At 37.7% G+C, this 17057-nt stretch overlaps 5 protein-coding genes and 1 pseudogene across 9 annotated transcripts in view; 3 read left to right on the forward strand and 3 right to left on the reverse strand.

Annotated features, from left to right (window-relative positions):
* The first annotated feature begins 107 nt into the window (after positions 1-107).
* CIB22 (LYR family of Fe/S cluster biogenesis protein) lies at positions 108-3383 on the forward strand. Of its 2 annotated transcripts, XM_021431504.2 has the most exons (6): positions 120-325; positions 426-467; positions 793-874; positions 1729-1784; positions 2447-2520; positions 3131-3383. In XM_021431504.2, exons 1-5 carry the CDS (start codon positions 194-196, stop codon positions 2486-2488), a joined length of 354 nt encoding a protein of 117 aa, XP_021287179.1. In that variant the 5' UTR covers positions 120-193; the 3' UTR covers positions 2489-2520; positions 3131-3383. The 2 variants fall into 2 exon arrangements, with proteins under 2 accessions (XP_021287180.1, XP_021287179.1); XM_021431505.2 differs by lacking the exon at positions 426-467 and having other exon boundaries at positions 108-325.
* Positions 3384-3528: 145 nt separating this feature from the next.
* On the forward strand, positions 3529-5401 carry LOC110418704 (uncharacterized; annotated as a pseudogene). The gene is made up of 2 exons (XR_016351343.1): positions 3529-4205; positions 4676-5401. The product of XR_016351343.1 is annotated as an uncharacterized LOC110418704 (transcript).
* A 767-nt stretch (positions 5402-6168) lies between these two features.
* Positions 6169-6734, reverse strand: LOC110417875 (30S ribosomal protein S31). The gene has a single exon (XM_021430444.2). It carries the CDS (start codon positions 6582-6584, stop codon positions 6318-6320), a length of 267 nt encoding a protein of 88 aa, XP_021286119.1. The 5' UTR covers positions 6585-6734; the 3' UTR covers positions 6169-6317.
* Positions 6735-6847: 113 nt separating this feature from the next.
* SULA (NAD(P)-binding Rossmann-fold superfamily protein) lies at positions 6848-11190 on the forward strand. 2 transcript variants are annotated; one of them, XM_021430441.1, is made up of 14 exons: positions 6848-6907; positions 7024-7152; positions 7259-7312; positions 7514-7589; positions 7681-7740; positions 7960-8078; positions 8520-8564; positions 8699-8777; positions 8993-9054; positions 9123-9225; positions 9597-9657; positions 9914-9984; positions 10271-10410; positions 10514-11190. In XM_021430441.1, exons 2-14 carry the CDS (start codon positions 7066-7068, stop codon positions 10619-10621), a joined length of 1065 nt encoding a protein of 354 aa, XP_021286116.1. In that variant the 5' UTR covers positions 6848-6907; positions 7024-7065; the 3' UTR covers positions 10622-11190. The 2 variants fall into 2 exon arrangements, with proteins under 2 accessions (XP_021286116.1, XP_021286115.1); XM_021430440.2 differs by having other exon boundaries at positions 6896-7152.
* A 150-nt stretch (positions 11191-11340) lies between these two features.
* Positions 11341-14568, reverse strand: UFD1 (ubiquitin fusion degradation 1). Of its 2 annotated transcripts, XM_021430443.2 has the most exons (11): positions 14463-14508; positions 14232-14255; positions 14020-14073; positions 13774-13851; positions 13574-13598; positions 13456-13488; positions 13225-13346; positions 12957-13087; positions 12405-12628; positions 11834-12081; positions 11341-11716 (listed from the first exon to the last, which is right to left on the reverse strand). In XM_021430443.2, exons 3-11 carry the CDS (start codon positions 14020-14022, stop codon positions 11621-11623), a joined length of 960 nt encoding a protein of 319 aa, XP_021286118.1. In that variant the 5' UTR covers positions 14023-14073; positions 14232-14255; positions 14463-14508; the 3' UTR covers positions 11341-11620. The 2 variants fall into 2 exon arrangements, with proteins under 2 accessions (XP_021286118.1, XP_021286117.1); XM_021430442.2 differs by lacking the exon at positions 14232-14255 and having other exon boundaries at positions 14463-14568.
* A 2411-nt stretch (positions 14569-16979) lies between these two features.
* ADC2 (arginine decarboxylase 2) overlaps positions 16980-17057 on the reverse strand; it is a 4823-nt gene continuing 4745 nt past the window's right edge. Inside the window, 1 exon segment of the mRNA XM_021430683.2 lies at positions 16980-17057. This exon segment is cut by the window's right edge and continues 1429 nt beyond it. The gene's annotated coding sequence lies outside the window, so the exon portion shown is untranslated.

Here is a 17057-nt window from a genome sequence, read left to right on the forward strand (position 1 = left end):
TAAATTATCAACAATGTCTAAACACCTTCATTTAAAAGGTTAAACGCTGCGTTGAAAGACACCCATGATAGATACGTCGTCGTTTCAATTATTGATCGGTCCGTCTACAGTCAAAGATCAACTCTTCCCAACCTTGAAGCGGAGAGGGAAGAATTTGAGACAGAAGAGTCTAGAGAAAGCAAAAGCAACCGAAATGAGCGGAGCCACGACGGCGGCGTACTTAGCTCGAAGAGCAGCGCAAAAAGAGAGGGTTCGGATCCTCTATCGTCGCGCCCTCAAAGACACACTCAACTGGGCCGTTCATCGCCACCTCTTCTATCAAGATGTAAATCCTTATTTTTCAATCTCCCAAGATCTCATCAGTTCACACTCTTTGTTTTTCCCCTTTCCAAATATTCAATCTTTGATTTTTTTTTTAATTTTAGGCGTCTGACCTTCGGGAGAAATTCGAAGCCAACAAGCGTGTGGTTCGTCTTCCTCATTTCTCATATTCACATTGTCTCGTCGTCTTAATTTTTGGTTAACAAATTTTATTAATATATTAGTTAATTAACTTGAAATTTGAATGAAGATTTGTTTAGTCTTCAAATTTTCTTTTTACTGTAATTTGAAGTAAATTCTTTTTGTTTTTTTTTTTTTGGGGGAGGGCTCCTATGTTAGTTTTTATGATGATAATTTGAGCTCATTGGCATCCTGCATTGAACTTAAGGATTCATATAAATGGTGATTATTGTAGTCATCGAAATGTTTGGTTTTTGATGCTGCATTATACACTTTGGTGGGTTTTTGCAGGAAGATCTTGACACAATTGACAGAATGATAGCTGATGGTGAAGCAAGTTACAATAAGTGGCGGCACCCTGATCCTTATATTGGTAAGTACTGTTATAGTTGGTTGGTGGTTTTCCAAGAGAGTCTCAGTTTGAATTAATGGAATATGAAAAGTTTTTTCTGCTGATGTGTAGACTTGACTTGAAGAGACATGCATACTGCATTTGGGGATACCTAGGTTCTTTTGAACTTTATTTTTTGAAACAATTGAGAGGAAACTAGCCCAAAACTATGAAAACAGAATGAATTCTTATTGACAACTCTTACTTAGGACTCCGTTGATAGTTCCAGGATTTTGATTACCAGTGAACTTTAGTCAAATGTGAAAAACAAGATACATGAGAGCCAAGGCTTGCAGATATAGGTGAGGAGAAATGCTACCACACTATTTTTTGGCCGCTTCTCCTCTCATTTCTTGAGGCATCTCTTTTCCACTTGTAAATCTTGTATCCGCTAACCAATGGCTTGTTATTCTTGGCATGCTTTTGTACATTTTGATCTGTTCCTCCTCCATCTTAAGGAAATGTTTAGCATTTGAGCTTCTTACCCAGTGCACCATATCTTTTAGCAATACTTCTGGAAAAGTGATGACACTATAGTTGGTTGCTCGATGTTGTTAAGGTATCCTCATAGCTATTCCCATGATCTCATAAATGTATAGATAAGTTCATTAACATGAAAAGAAATATGTTTTTCTTGATGCAAATGTTCATTTAAAATTTATTTGTTATGCATAATGTCCACACTGCTTAGATCTTGCTCTTGCTATGGCATGTGGATTTAATTATTTCATTTGATTGCTTGACTGTGAAAATATAGCTAGGTTTCTTCTGAAGTGCTTATTTGCAGTTTTAAACCTAATATGCAGTTTGAAGCTCACATAATATTCCACTTGCAGTTCCTTGGGCTCCTGGTGGTTCCAAGTTTACTCGAAACCCTGTTCCACCATCTGGGGTAATTGTTAATGATTCACTTGCTAATCATTATGTTCTTTCTCATATTTCACATGTTACTTCACTTATCCACAATTCTTGTTGCATGTAGTGCATTTCTTTTCATTGAAGTATTCAAGTGTCTAAACCTTTCTATGGTAACTGACCTTTCTTGCATGAGAGTAGACATGTGCTCTATTTGTTCATATTTCTCCTTCTGTATTGTTCACATTGTTTCCAAATTCTAGTATTTTGGCCAGAAAATTTGGGATTGCTCCATTCCTTGCTGTTCTGCCATTTCCCTTCTTTATAGTTATCCATTAAACTGCAGACTAGAAGAAGAAAAGTAACTAAAGTGGCCTGCTTGCTTGTCTTTCACAGTTACTTTTAGTGGGTAGTAAGGCTCCTTATTGCCACTACGCTTGTACAAATCTTTGTCTTTTTAAGATTTTGGTTTTTGTCTTTACCTTGTTAAGTGTCGAAACTTGATTTAGATTGTTTCAGGAAGTAGGATGAAAGGAAAAGGGGAAGTCATCTTGTCCAATAATGGGCTTGAAATATCCAAATATTAATGTGCTGTGTTGCTTCTTGTTGATTTATGTTGTTGCTTACCTAGCATATGTAGATATCTTTGGTGCTGTCAGCTTCTATCACCAAATTTCTGATTTTTCATTCTTGATGCAGATTGAGATTGTTTATGATTATGGTCGAGAAGACAATGACTAAAACATGCATCTTTTCTGTCCCAATAAATAAAGGTTAGTCATATAATTTGTTATTTAGATTTACACAATTGATTGTATGATTTCGTAATTATAGTTTGGTGATAGCTTTTGTCTCAAATGGTTGACTACAGGTTGGAAGCACTTTCCTTCAAGTTTAGCTGCAAAAATCTCTTGGATTTATATTAAAAACAGTACATTCTTGTTTCAATATCTTAGAATATGCATGCTAAGAAAGGAGCTTGTGCACCTAAAGAGAGTGGTGTAAGCATGACAATGTGCAAGTTTAGAAAAGTAGCATGGCTAGGGTTTGAAATCAAGTAATTTGAAAGTAGGAAAAAAATATTTTCGATTTGAAATGGAAAAGATTTTTGTGATATATTTTCCTGAAATTATTCTAGTTTATCGAGGAAGTAATTAATGTGTTCTTTTGTCACCTGGAACCGAATTTATAGGGCTGTGTGACATGTTTTTTCCGCAAATTTCAATTATGTTTGCAAAGGGTGCCAATCCTTCCCTACGCATCCTCTCTGATGAGACAATTCTATGAAGAATCGCATATATAGTGATTAAATGGGTCTCTCTCCTGCTCTTCCCATTTGGTTATTTCTTTAGTGTCTGAATTTTTAATTTTCCTTTGATGCAGGTCTAGAGGATCCTTTTGAGTGTAATGTGGGATCAAGGGCAGCATCTACTTTGCATTTATTCAAGTGAAAGCAAATGAAAGCTTTAATAACATTCATGTGGATGTTCCTTTGTTTCTATTGCTTTGTGTCTGGGTTTCTGTATAAGATCTTTGCTCAGATTGAAAGGTATCAAATGCTTGTTGAGGCATAGAAGTACGATGATCATGATGAATTCTTCAAAATATTTTTATGCATCTTTTCATCTTCAGGGCTTCCGTGGGTATTTTATTTAATTGGCAATGGGGCCATTGGGAAACATTTGGATCAAGGATGCCTTGATTCTTTTGAAGTTAATTAAATTTGGAACGATGTACACCATGTCAGATGGGACAGAACGTCCCTGTAGGCCATAGAACAAAACAATACAACACGCAATATTCCCTTCACACTGATGTGGTAAACACCATAAATGTTTAAGGAAGGTAATAAAAACATGTTTGCATATTTTGCAATCAGGTGGGTCACAGTAATTGCGACAGGCAGATATGAACTTGACATGACAAATCCTGGGCTGGAACTCGTATGCCCATTACCATATAACCTTCATACTCTATCCCCCCCTTATTGAAAATGACATTTTTGCAAGTCATTGCCACAGGCATTAGCAAACAAAAACGATGGAAAGCGACTCTGATTTTGACGTCCATGGTTGATTCCCAGAATTGGGTTTTACAAGGAAACCAAGTTTCCCATTTGCAAAGCTCCTCCGTCTCATTTTGTCAACTGAGATGGATGATGACAAGGTGAGGACGAGGATGAAGAAGATGAAACGCAGATATGCTACTGCTACACCTGCATTGCTGCGTGCAATTGGCTTTTTGGGTACAATGGTTTTGCTGTTATGGACCATCTGCTGCGGGTTTCAACTGACAATGGAACCATGGCTATACACTGCCGTGGCTGCCCGGGCTTTCCATGTTGGAGTCACTACGATGGTCTTCGGCTTCTTGTTTCTGATACTCGGGCTTTCCATTCTGGCAGGCATGGTTTTGGACATATCAGAACATTTGCCCAAGCTATCAGGCACACGCCAAGGTATATACATATAAACAACGGCACTTTAACGCTTTTATTTTTTGTTTGTTTCACTTTTATGGTCTTGCTTCGATGCATTACACCCAAAGCCGGATCAGATTTCAGCTCTCTAGGCAGTCTGGCTTTGAGACACATATCTTATAATGGAAGAAAATACTACAGAACTTGATAATTTCGAGGATGAATTGAAAATATAAACAACCAAATTTAGGGGAAAATTGCTGGGGGTATTCAATGGCCAAAATTTCCAAAGGTTAAATCAGGTTGATGGGAGTCAACTATGGAAGAAAGGAGGACCTGGGTTTTAATTGGATAGATATACCTAATTAAAAGTACCTCTAAGCAATAGGATAAGAGAGAGAGAGAAGCCATGCCAAGAAAGCTTTGCAAGCTTCTTTTACCAGCAGTTCCATCTCCACCTTAATTGCTTTAATTGCCTACTTACTCCCTTTCTCTCTCCCATGAAACAGGCCAGGAGACAAGGACGATCTCCAAAGCTATTGCCAAGGCCCTCATGACCGTAATCACAACGCTCATAATCATGTGGGCGATGTATACTGGATTTAGGCTGGCAACTGAATCAGAAGACAGCAAGCATTATCTCCTCACGGTTTCAATTGGAGTCACCACTATTTTATTTGGCTTAATTTATTTCGTCATTGGACTCGCCATTGTTTTGGGGGTTGCACTAGATTTTTGGACCCGTTCACAACAGAAAGAGAAACAGGAGACCAGCTTTCATCACTGTTGCAACGCAGATGCAAAGTGTTTTCCTTGACATTACTGTTACTTGTCCTACCTTTTTCTCGTGGTAATACTGAGATTAATGGAGAATTGAGCCACTGGAACCTTGAGCTCTGAAGGAGATGCTTGTTCCTGCTGACTTGACACTTTCTTCACCAGACATTCAAACATACAAGCAAAGGTTGAAGATAAGAAAAAAATGTTTTGGAAGCATGGATAGGAAATTCCTCTTATTAGCGCAAAGGATTGTCAATACACCAATGATCTCTCATCTCTTCTTTTGTTTTAGATTCAGCAGGTGCCCTTTCATCCTGTGAAACAAATAACATCTATATCCCTGTAGATTTGATCTGTACAGAGCCATATTCAGGCATCACATCCTATTCCAAAATCTGAATACAACTAAAGTTAACTTTTAAGTGAGATATCTTCCCTGGTCAATTATTTGATTATGCAAGGCCATGCTTTATATTAACACTATCTGATACTGCATGAGAAACCAACTAAGACCAAGGCCATGCTTTACTATCTAATACTGCATACGAAACCAACTAAGACCCTTGACATTGAATTCATATCCTTCCTTTGTGAATTCCAACATCCTTATCAGATTTCAATTATTGAGCCATAACCTTTTTTTTTCTCCTAAAAGGCTCAAAACCATGAATCAAGCATTGATATGAAGCTAACCAAACCAAGTTTTAGGTCCACTTCAGCTTCAGATTTTAAGTCCAGAATTACTAAACCATAAAAATCATCTCCCTCATAAATTCCAGTTCTAACACGAGCAGCATGTCTGCCGGAATAGAAAAGCATTAATTCTAGATTGCTATCTATCTATTCAGGGTTTGTTCAACCATTCTAAACCCGCATCTTCAAAAGACTGCCGATGAAAAAGCCTTGTTTACTCTTACCATCTATGTTTAAGTATTAGATTAGCATAAATAACATGTTCTGCTTCCTTAACCCAGTAACAACTGTTGCATTTTCAATTATGGTTTTCTCTTCTCTTAAGCAAAGATTGAAGGCATGGGGGACTTTCAAATGGCAACCATTGACAGCAGTCAGCAGGTTCTTCACTTCTAAATACTCCACTCTATTCTAGATATAATACCTTTTAACAAGGAAAATGATGATCTAAAAAGATAAACTTTGAAATTAATACACAGTAACATTTAAATAAACAAGAACCCTTACCTAAACTTAAACCCCAGAAAAATAAAGTAACTCATCAGATCAAACAGCCACAAAATTGTACAAATTCTGCTCATGAGTCATAACCATTAACACTTATTTTTAGCTTCATTACTACAGTTCTTACAAAAGAGACACAGAGAGAACATGAGAACAAAGAAAGAAAAAGAAAAATTAGATGAGCTTGAAGGGGAGAGGCCAAGGAGTAGACCTGGGAACCTCGACTTTATCCTTGATACGCTCTATCATCTTCTCCTTTTTCGGTCTAGCGTTCCCATATGACCCTTTGAATCTCTTCCCCTTCTTTGTCTTCTTGTCGCCTCTGCCGCACAGGATCGGCGCTCCCGCCGCTACCCCACTCGTCGAGGCAGATGTTAGCGGAGGCCGCTGCAACGTCATCACTCTTCTTGCTACTGCGCCGCACCATTGCATCATCGCCATTTTCTTGCCCGCTCACAATTTCTCACTTACCAGACCACTGAGAGGGGCTAGCGATAGAAGCCTAGAATCATTTATTCGTTAATTGGACTTGTTGTTTCTTTTGAATTTGATAAAATGGGCTCGCTATGAACCGAGACTGGGTCCAAATATGTCCCATTGGTCCAAAGTTTCGGTTTTTGGACCAATGGGAATAAAATAAGATTTTTAATGATATTTATCCGGGTGGAGACCAGTAATTAGAATGAAATCGTCTGTCCGGTTTGGCTTAGTCGAGTGCCAGAGTCCACTCCAGGAAACGGGTGAAGGAGATGGCGTTTGGTTTGGTGTGGCTCCCAATTAAACACGACCTATCGTTTTTTGTTTAACTCTTCAACATACAAAAATGCATACTTTATCAAACCAAGAAACTAGCATTGCATGAAATAGTTTTTCTTTTCAGCTAACAGCCTAAGAGGGACAGGTTCCTTGGCAAAGAAAACCCATGAAAATGGAGGTGTTCTGCAGTCCCACTTCTCTTTCATGGACTCACTTCATCTCTCCTTCTCTTCACATCCCTCACTCTTTCTCTGTAAGTTCAGACTACTATCAAATCCACCACTTTTCCCCCTCTTCTAACATACATTGGTTTTTCTTTGAAGTGGTAATTCTTTTTATTTTTGGTTGTGTTCTTTTAGGTGGGTGAGACTAATAAATTCAGGGTTTTTTGTGGTGCTGCTCAGTCCCAGAAGGTTTGTTCTAACAAATTCTCACTTTTGTTAAATTGAAAGCAACCTTTTCATTTTTGTCTCCCAAGATTTGGGAACTACTATTATATTTCAAGGTCCACAAATGTGATACGGCTTCATGCTCATATTGGGTGTTGTGAATTTGTCACGTTGGATCAATTAGGTTCCTTGGAGATTTTGTTGACTCTTTGTAGGTTGTTTTAGGCAAACCAGATGACAGTATCAGTGACAGGAGCTACTGGTTTTATAGGTAAAAGATTGGTTCAAAGACTGCATGCAGGTAACTATAATTATAATTGAAGATTTCAATGTTGTTTGATTTGTTTCTGATCTTTTAGCCACAACTTAACTTTAATATAATTGAAATGCAGACAATCATAATGTTCGTGTCTTGACACGCTCAAGATCCAAAGCAGAGTCAATATTTTCGGGTAAGAAGGTAATAAGTACCTTTGGTTTTGCTCTACATTGCTTTCTACATGCGGAAGTTAATAAAACTTTTATTGCCAGAAAAGGGTGAACTTTTACATACAGATGTCTACATGCACATAACACGCATGCATAGACATACATGTTCTTACATGTCATTTCATTATACCTTGTAGCTGCACCTCTTTACCCTTAATTCTTTGTTCTCCTGTCATTTGCAGTCAAGGACTTTCCAGGAATCATAATTGCAGAGGAGGCAGGGTGGAAGGATTGCATTGAAGGATCAAATGCTGTTGTAAATTTGGCTGGAATGCCCATAAGCACAAGATGGTCTCCTGAGGTTGGTATTGGAAGATCTTTCATCCTGGTTTTCATATATGTTGCTAGATAGACATAAGCTTTTAGCACAATAGGAAACTAGCTCTGTCCAATGTATGGTTTGCTATCATACCCTCCTGCTTAGGTCCCACTTCTTGAGACCTAGATTTCATATAATTTGGTTTTCTGTTCTTGTCAAAGGTTTCAGACAATCCAAGCATACAAAATTCTCAGCCTGATGCACACACACACTCACTGGTTTGATGGATGGTATCTGCTAAGTGATGCTACGGATGTTGACATTTCTTCACTCTTTAACAACTCTTAGATTAAGCATCAATGGCACTTTCTAGTTTCTAGCAATTAGGTCTCTGTCAACTTCACTGTTAAAGTTCATATGCCTGCATCTTCTCATACATCCTTGCATGCTGGATAAATCCATTGTTCTTTTTATGTATTGCAGATTAAAAAGGAAATTAAGCAAAGCAGGGTCAGAGTCACTACTAAGGTTAGTCTTTAGCATGTTCATCGTCACTCTCTGCATGCTGGAAGCACTTGAAAGATCATTTTTTTCCTTTTAAACAATGACATTCTACAACCTCTTAACTGTTTTTTCACTGCCCATTTTTGCTGAATTTGAAGGTTGTAGATTTGATAAATAATTCACCTCAAGGAGTTCGGCCTACTGTGTTGGTTAATGCAACAGCTGTTGGTTATTATGGTTTGTATCTGGAAAAATTTACTACTTTTTTTCCTCTATACTATCATGAAACATTGATCTAGGATGGCCAACTTTTTCATTGCTTTGATAAGGTTTTTAAGAAGTTAAACACAGTCCAGTTGCTGCATGAGAAATTAAGTGCTGCTTACTTTTAACTGCAGCTGGGCTCCTCTAATATGCTTAATTTCTTTTGTTTCTCTTTCCTGGATGCTCAGGCACAAGTGAAACACAAGTATTTGATGAGAGCAGTCCCTCTGGAAATGATTACTTAGCTCAGGTAAGAAAGGAATGTTTACTTACCTGAGCATTGTTCTTGCCTTTTACTAATGCAATTTATTTGCTCAGGTTTGTAGGGAATGGGAAGGAACAGCGCTTAAAGTAAGTAAGGATGTGAGATTGACTCTTATTCGCATTGGAGTGGTACTTGGAAAAGATGGTGGTGCTCTAGGTATAACTGATGTTCTTCTCTCTCTATCTCTTTCAACCCCACACACGTTGTTTATAGGTAAATTCAAAAGGGAGTCTCAGCCAATCTAGATAGTCTTATTTACTTATTAGTAAAACCAAGATATGATTTCCCAACAAACTCAAAGGCATTGGTGTCTTTTAACTGGGCCCAATGAAAGGATGGTTTATGCATTCAGCTGGTTACCTTAGAAAGTTTTTCTTTTCAGCTGCATAGGTTGATAAAATCTTTAAGAACAACAAAACATGCATATTCTTTCTTTGTTATTTAAGAGTATGTTGATATTCAGTTTCATCAACTTTAAGAAATTAGAAACAAGTGCCTTTCAATCTTACATCTTTGAGCCTTCGCAGCTAAAATGATCCCCCTCTTCATGATGTTTGCTGGAGGACCTTTGGGCTCGGGACAGCAATGGTATGCTATCATCTGAAAGGAATAACTTATTCATGTTTGACATATGTATGCTGCTAAGGCACCATTAAATCAGCATTTCTGAAGAAAAGTTTTCATCAATTTGCTATTAAAATGCTTATACTTCTGATCTTGTAACGGCTACTATACGAACCTTTCAAGGATGTCGAATAATTGTTGAAATTGGCTTGTTGATTTATTTCCTTCTGCTCATATTGCTTTTTCGTGTCAACATGTTGATCATGTTTCTTCTTGATAGGTTTTCCTGGATTCACTTGGATGACATAGTGAACCTGATATGTGAAGTTTTATCCAATCCATCTTATGAAGGTAATCTTCTATGCATGAATGTACTTAATTTGAAAATTCCCAAGACAAAATCAGGCTGACTAATCATTGATATAGAAGCAAAACTGAATTGAAATTGACTTAATGCTTTGTTGTATCATGCTATTAGCGTATTACCGCATGGTATCAGCTAGATCATGATTCTTGTTCTGTCCTCCCTGATATTTTTCCATTTAAGAGTGTATTTTTTATGCTCGTTCACTTTGCTGTTATGTTATTATGAGAATGGTTGTGGTTCATCATCCCGCTTTAATTGCCTAAACGTCAGGAGTTATAAATGGCACTGCACCAAACCCCGTCCGATTGTCAGAGATGTGTGAGCATTTGGGAAATGTCATGGGCCGACCGTCATGGCTTCCTGTGCCAGACTTTGCCCTCAAAGCAGTATTAGGGGAAGGTGCTTCAGTGGTAGGTGTTTTTTTGTTTAATTCTTTTTGTTCTTCTGTTTCCTTCTTGTTGTGATCTCTCTAACTACATTCATCCAAAACACTTCTAATTGGGTTTATTGCAGGTTCTGGAGGGGCAAAGGGTGCTTCCTGCAAAAGCCAAGGAGTTGGGTTTCCTATTCAAGTACCCTTATGTGAAGGATGCACTTAAATCCATTCTTTCCCAGGACTAGAAGATATGACAGGCGTATGCTTGCATTGTATTCTTTATTTTTTGATAGAGGGTTTGAGGATTCTCCCAACACCAGAGGATCAGAGTTAAAATTCTAATAATGGAGAGAGATTGTGATTTACTGTATGTCATTCCCTTTGTTTCCCTAGATTGTATTTTCTAGCAAACAATCCTTCAAAAGCAAGAGCTGTGTCGTATGGCAGCATAATTGTATGTGCCTGTAAATCCCTTCCTTAACATCTATTGCTCCCCTGTTTAATATTTATGTTGCTCTGTTTCGCAACAATCTCCTAGTAACTACCAGCTGCTGACCACATAAGAGCACTTTTTACCTCTAACGCCCCGCTTGGTTCCACCCCGGAACTGTGGGTTCGGAGTGCTAGGGCTCTAAAACTGCTATTAACAGCCCCCCACCCCCTAATTCTAAAAGACTTAACAAGTACAAAGGCTACCCGCACCATGGATCTTAATATGGAACAATCATAATCAGCAGCTGAGGTGGTAGTAAAATTGCATGGGGCAAGAACTTACTTTTCTTCCTAAACACCCAAGGATATGAGAAACTCGAGCAGCAGGCAGCAGCACTGCACCAGCACGGCTAATCTTTTCCACTTAACCTGCCTTTTTCTACCAAACCAGAACGCATCCCACCCACATATTTTTCATACTTGTACTTCACACATCCATTTGGTGGTATACCACTGCAGTTAGATCCTCAAATTCAAGAAATCAACAGAATGCTAAATAAAGATGCAAAGGGCTTACAGGCAATAAATACAAGTGCAAACAATAGCAGGTCAAATTTTTGAGATTCTCTTTCTTTTCTTTGAACAGGTACTCTTCAGATTCACCACAGAATGGAATATAAGTTTGGCCCTCCCTTCTTCATTTTGACATGCGAACCCACAGTTCAATCATTTGATAATACAACATCCCAGATGAACATATAATTCTGTTGCCTTCCTCTATCAACAAAGGGCCAGTAAACATAACAAATTAATTAACCCTTTAATGAGTACTTTCTCCCTGTAAATGGCTGAAACTTAGGATCTTCTTTCTCTTGAGACTGCTCCTGTTTCGATTCTTTTCCAGATTCCTGCAAAATCAAAGAAACAATCATCTAACATCTTCATTTTTTTCATGAAGGTGAATATCATAGGCTAGGTAATCATAAACAACTTAATGAAAGGAAGAGTGTAAAAATACAATGTACCTGTTTTGTTTCCTTAGGACGGCTTGATCCAAATACAAGCTTGCCCTGAGCCTGGCGTGAAATACTTTGTGAACTAGATCGTGAAGATGGTTGGCTGTTGTTCCCATTGGAAACAGCAGGTCCCTTGTCTTTGGACTCTGAGGAAGAAACTGGTGGAGGCTGTTGCTTCAGAGGCTTCCCATCCAAGCGTCTTCCTGCACCAGTAAAGGGGCTGAATCTTGGTTCAGGCTCAGCAGGAGCTTCTTCAACTGAAAGAACAAAGATTGTTTTCCTTAGTACACAGAATATAAACCATCACAAAAATCTATATGAACTTCAGTGCACTAACCTACAGAGATCCATAAATTATATTAATAAGAATTAAGTAGACTACAACAAGATGAGAAAATATCCCAACTAAGCATAGTTGTAGAAACATTCAAATTTCTTAAAATTGTAACTAAAAAGTAACTTCCTTAAAATATGAAAAAGGAAAAGCAAACACATTAAGATAAGCATTAAAATCCTGAACAATGACATAAGAGCAAGATAAACCATTCCATGATGTCTAGCAAAGATATTAGGTTTTCACCTTGAGACAGTGCCTTGCTTGAAGAAGCAGCTACAGGAAGCTTTTCTGGCTCCTTGTAATCCAGGGGAGGAGCAAAATCTACCTCACAGTCAGTCTCAATGATACTTATTGCATTGGATGGCTTCGTCTCTATGATATCTATGTAATACTTCTTATTGTTATATGCCACCATAATACTGTCCCCAGTGGTTAAACAGGAATAATTCCTCAGGGTTGTCTCTAAGCTGCATTAAAAAGGAAAGTGACATTAAAAATGAGATGTATAAATCACACTTGAATAGCAACACGTAGAGTAAAAAGAAAAAGTCCATAATAGCGACTTTATATGGCTGGAAACAAAAACAGATTCTTGGCACTATGTTTCTCACCAGTGCAGGCCATTTACAGAAACTCATTTGGCTTACATGAAGCTAAATTACACAAAAATGTCAGCATCCATGATTCAAGTATGAATTGATGACAACATATATCTCAATATTGAACTTCCCTTTCTAGCTGAATATCAAACATCAAAGACTCAAGCATACATTTATCAACAAATAATCCACTCACATAGCTTTTGGGTTCGAAATATCCAAAAAGTCCTTTGTGTGGGGTTGCAATTTAACGTAGGTTCCCTTTGGAAGAGTCACATTTTTCACCCTCACAATATCCCCCTCCTGTAGGAGCAAATTCTCCATCATCTACATGAAAACCATTGAAAACAACAGGGCATGAATCAGATAAGTAGAAGGTTTCTTGAATCTCAGTGGACCTACAGCAATGCCACAGGAATACTACTAATGTGTAGCATGTACAAACCAAAAGATGCACCGCCTACCCAATATGGCATATAGATCATGCCTTCTTCTGCAATAAACTCAAGTACTCCGCAATGAGAGACACGCTCAGCAGCATCATTCCGAAGCTCAAATAACATTGGATAATCAATATGCAGAGATGCTGCAAAATTTTAGTCACACGTTAGCATTCTGGTTTATAAGGTCATGACTTAGGAGGAACCAAGACTAATTGCAAAAGTTTAATTTATGCCACAATTAAAACAACTAACCTAAGCGATCAAGGGCTGATGGAGGCATTATAACTGAAGAAACCATGAAAGAATACCTTTTAGGACAGTTGCACGGCAAAAGGAACATATTACAACTACTATAGGTCAGAAAACTTACTTTTATCACCACTTTCAATTTGTGGCTGCAGGGAGACAAGGAAAAATGCATAGAATCAAAATCATGATAAAGGAAATAACTAATCAAGTATTTTTGGTTTGATAAAACCAATAACAGAATAGGAAAATATCACTAAGCATACCAGCAATCTGTAGCAAGACAAGATAAAAAAACCAAAAACAACATTCTACTTTTCGAACCTTTTCAATAAAAGATGCAGGGTAGCATCGATAACTCTGCTCAAACGATGTTCCATGATAACCATATCCATCGAAAAACTGCAAAATAAAGCAAAAGAAGACATTAAAAATAACTAGTACGTACAGTCACCCCAAATATCAAAATTACTGGCGGAGTTAATAATAATTGCAATTACCCAAAAAGCATTCAGCCATTCACTAACAACAGATAACCGAACCAATGAAAAAACGTAATGTGAAACGTACCATTTTGTAATTACTTATAACCGGTCAAACCAGATAACTTATTGTTCAAGTTCCCTACACGAAGAAGATCAAACGGCTCAAATTTTAAAAAAAAAGAACAAATAAATTCACTAAAATTAAGAACATCGTCCAAATATATTCATGTGCACAAAACTTCTACAATTCTTTCTCTTCAGAATCAAAAGAGCAGCAAATAATATCAGGAAAAATACCTTGAAAGGGGAAGCTCGTATAACCTGGGGGAGGGGTGGTGAAATTGAACTAAAATTAAAACTTTTTCCTCCTTAATTAATCCTTTCAATCAGTCAATTTTGTCCGTTACCAAAAGAATATTGGGTTTGATTATGGGATAAGAAGGGTAAGCAAAGGGCCAAATTGAACAGATCTGAGATTAAATTGAAACAGACAAAAAGAGTCGCCGAGAAAAGAAAATGTAAATATACCTGAGACAAAACGGAGAAAAGAGTGAGAGAGGCGTTTCGAGGGTGTGTTGATCGGTGAGGTGAAGAGAAATTGAATTGCTAAAGAGGATGAAAACGTTACGTAATCTGGGGGAACAGAATCTCCTAAGATGCGCTTTAGCTGCGTTCCTTGCACGCGACATCATATTCCGCCACGTATCCGTTTTAAAAACCACCGGGCTTGAAACTTTGGATGGTCCATATTGGGCTTGATTCCTACTTTTGGGCCTAAACAGTACTACAATTTACTAACTAAAGACTTCCATTTGGGGCCAAATTAGTCCAAGAGAATGTTTAGAAGGCCCAAAGGAAACAATTAAGGAGATGAGATCAGACTAATTTTTGGGCCTTTAACTATGAAGATGCCCAATGAATTAAACTGTTAAACCTTAGGGAAATTCATTGTTCATTCCAGAATCACCCAGCAACTTGCACTGATCGAGCTTTTTCTGTCTAAATCAAATTGTTTTTTTATTTAGAAAAAAAATTGAGTATTACTTTTTGAATAAAGCATCATATATCAATTATGGAGTTAATTGTTTGAGTGCACAGTAACTATACCTCAACCTGAGTGCGAGTACCATGATAGGCAAAGGCAAAGGCATCTCCATCCCCTTCCTATTATTGGTCTAGGACACAACTCAAAAACAGATTCAGCATACCACTTAGCAAGAATCAAAGCACTGCGTTAAAGCTCTGATGAAAGAATCTAATATCTTTGTACATTATCTTTAAGTCAAATGCTAGCAGCAATGGCTTCCCGTGATACATCTCCCATCAAATATTCCTACATGCTTCGCGTTTTGACCCTTGGAGGAAGATACGACATTCCGGCAGAAAACATCTCAGCAAATCTATATCCAAGATTATGCTCTTCCCTATGCCTGCTAAAACAGCTACTGACCTTTCAAAAGGAGCAGATTGGTCCATGTCCACAAAAGTGAGGGGTAAAAAATATTACGAGTGCAGTTGGATTCAGTTCACAATTATCATAGGATGCTACTTATAAAAGCTTCATATATTTGGGTTTATGCTTATTCCATGTTACGGCCATTTCCAAGTTAAAGTAATCTCTCCAATAATTCATGCTTATTCCATGTTACGGCCATTTCCAGGTTAATCTCTCCAATAATTCAGGTAGGTAGCAACCTGTTTATCCTAGATTTGACACCTGTTCAAAAAGCTCAAAAATTATTGTACTTAACTATATTTTTCTGTCTAAAATATTCTTTTCTTCTTTCTTTGGAAAAGTATATACTAAGTTCTCATTGAAATTAAAGCTCATATTTTGTAAATATTCAACTCTTTAGATGTCGGATTCTCTCTTCACACACAAAGACAATTTATCTGGTTCTCAAATCACTCATGAAGAATGAATTGGAAGAGCAGTAGTGCAAAACTGAAGAAACTTTTACATGTTAACAAGCAAAGCACAAGAGGCATGGAAAGCATCCCTAGTCAAAACTGTTGCCTATGATGGAAGCAAACAATCCTATTCAAATAAAGCATTTTTAAGGCTTAACCATTCCGTAAAGAAAAATCATAGGATCTTGACTGTTTCTCATTGAAAAATTATTCGTATATTCGATGTGACCAAACACCTCTGCATAAGACGTTCAATTTTCATTTTTCTTTGTTTTTATTGGAATCTCCAATCCTTATCGGATTTCTTTGCATCATCCCAAAGACAACAACCCCGAGATTCCTGAGAATTGTGCTCTCCAACCTTGGGTTAATTTAACTGACCATGTGACTGCTATTTGTACCCATCTCAATCTACTCTTATGAAGCATATTTTATGTCAAGATCCTGAGCTACTTCTCTTTTACAAGGTGATAAGAATTTATATTTTTATTTTAAAGGAATTTGGTTTCACGAAGTTTGTGTGTCTCACAACTCCACAAGCACCGAAACTTCACATCTATTATCCCATTAAGTTAGCTCAACATCCAATCTAAACCACAAATGCCGACCTGAGGCTAACCAGAAGCCCACAAAATTGTGGTCAACAAAATGCAACCAGAAAGGACTTGGACTTGCAGGAGGAACACCTCACATTCGTTGCAAAGGAGGGAGAAAAAGAAACACATCTTCTATTCAACGAATTCAAAATTGAAACAGGGTTACAAGCTTCAAGCAATCGGTCGGGCTCCTGTTGGGGTCAAATGGGCAGTTCAGGCAAGGACAAGATACAAGACACCCAGACCCCACACACCATGATTTCAGAATCTTGGTATCTAACCTTTTCCACAAGGGTCTGACCCCCGTTTACATTTCTTTTTGCACAACACAACAGGAAACCCAGCTGAGCCAGCCGTGTTAAGACCCTAGGACGAGATCAGAGAAAGCAACCAAAATTCCAAAAAGCAGACCATGAATCAGCAACCCCAGGTCAGTTGGAAGAAAATTATGATGGTAACATGCATATAGGCTCAAAAGAATGAAGAATAGAGGAGAGGAGAAACAGCCAGGGAAGTGAGAATAAGAACAAAAATGAAATATTCAAAAAAGCTAAAACTGAGAAAGTCTACTTAAAAGAAACATGAACAAGAGGGAATAAGATCCCGAATTTACAGA

Source organism: Theobroma umbraticum, unplaced genomic scaffold (assembly GCF_002168275.2).
Source record: "Theobroma umbraticum cultivar Fairchild unplaced genomic scaffold, ASM216827v3 scaffold_50.0, whole genome shotgun sequence".
NCBI classification, from domain to species: Eukaryota; Viridiplantae; Streptophyta; class Magnoliopsida; order Malvales; family Malvaceae; genus Theobroma; species Theobroma umbraticum.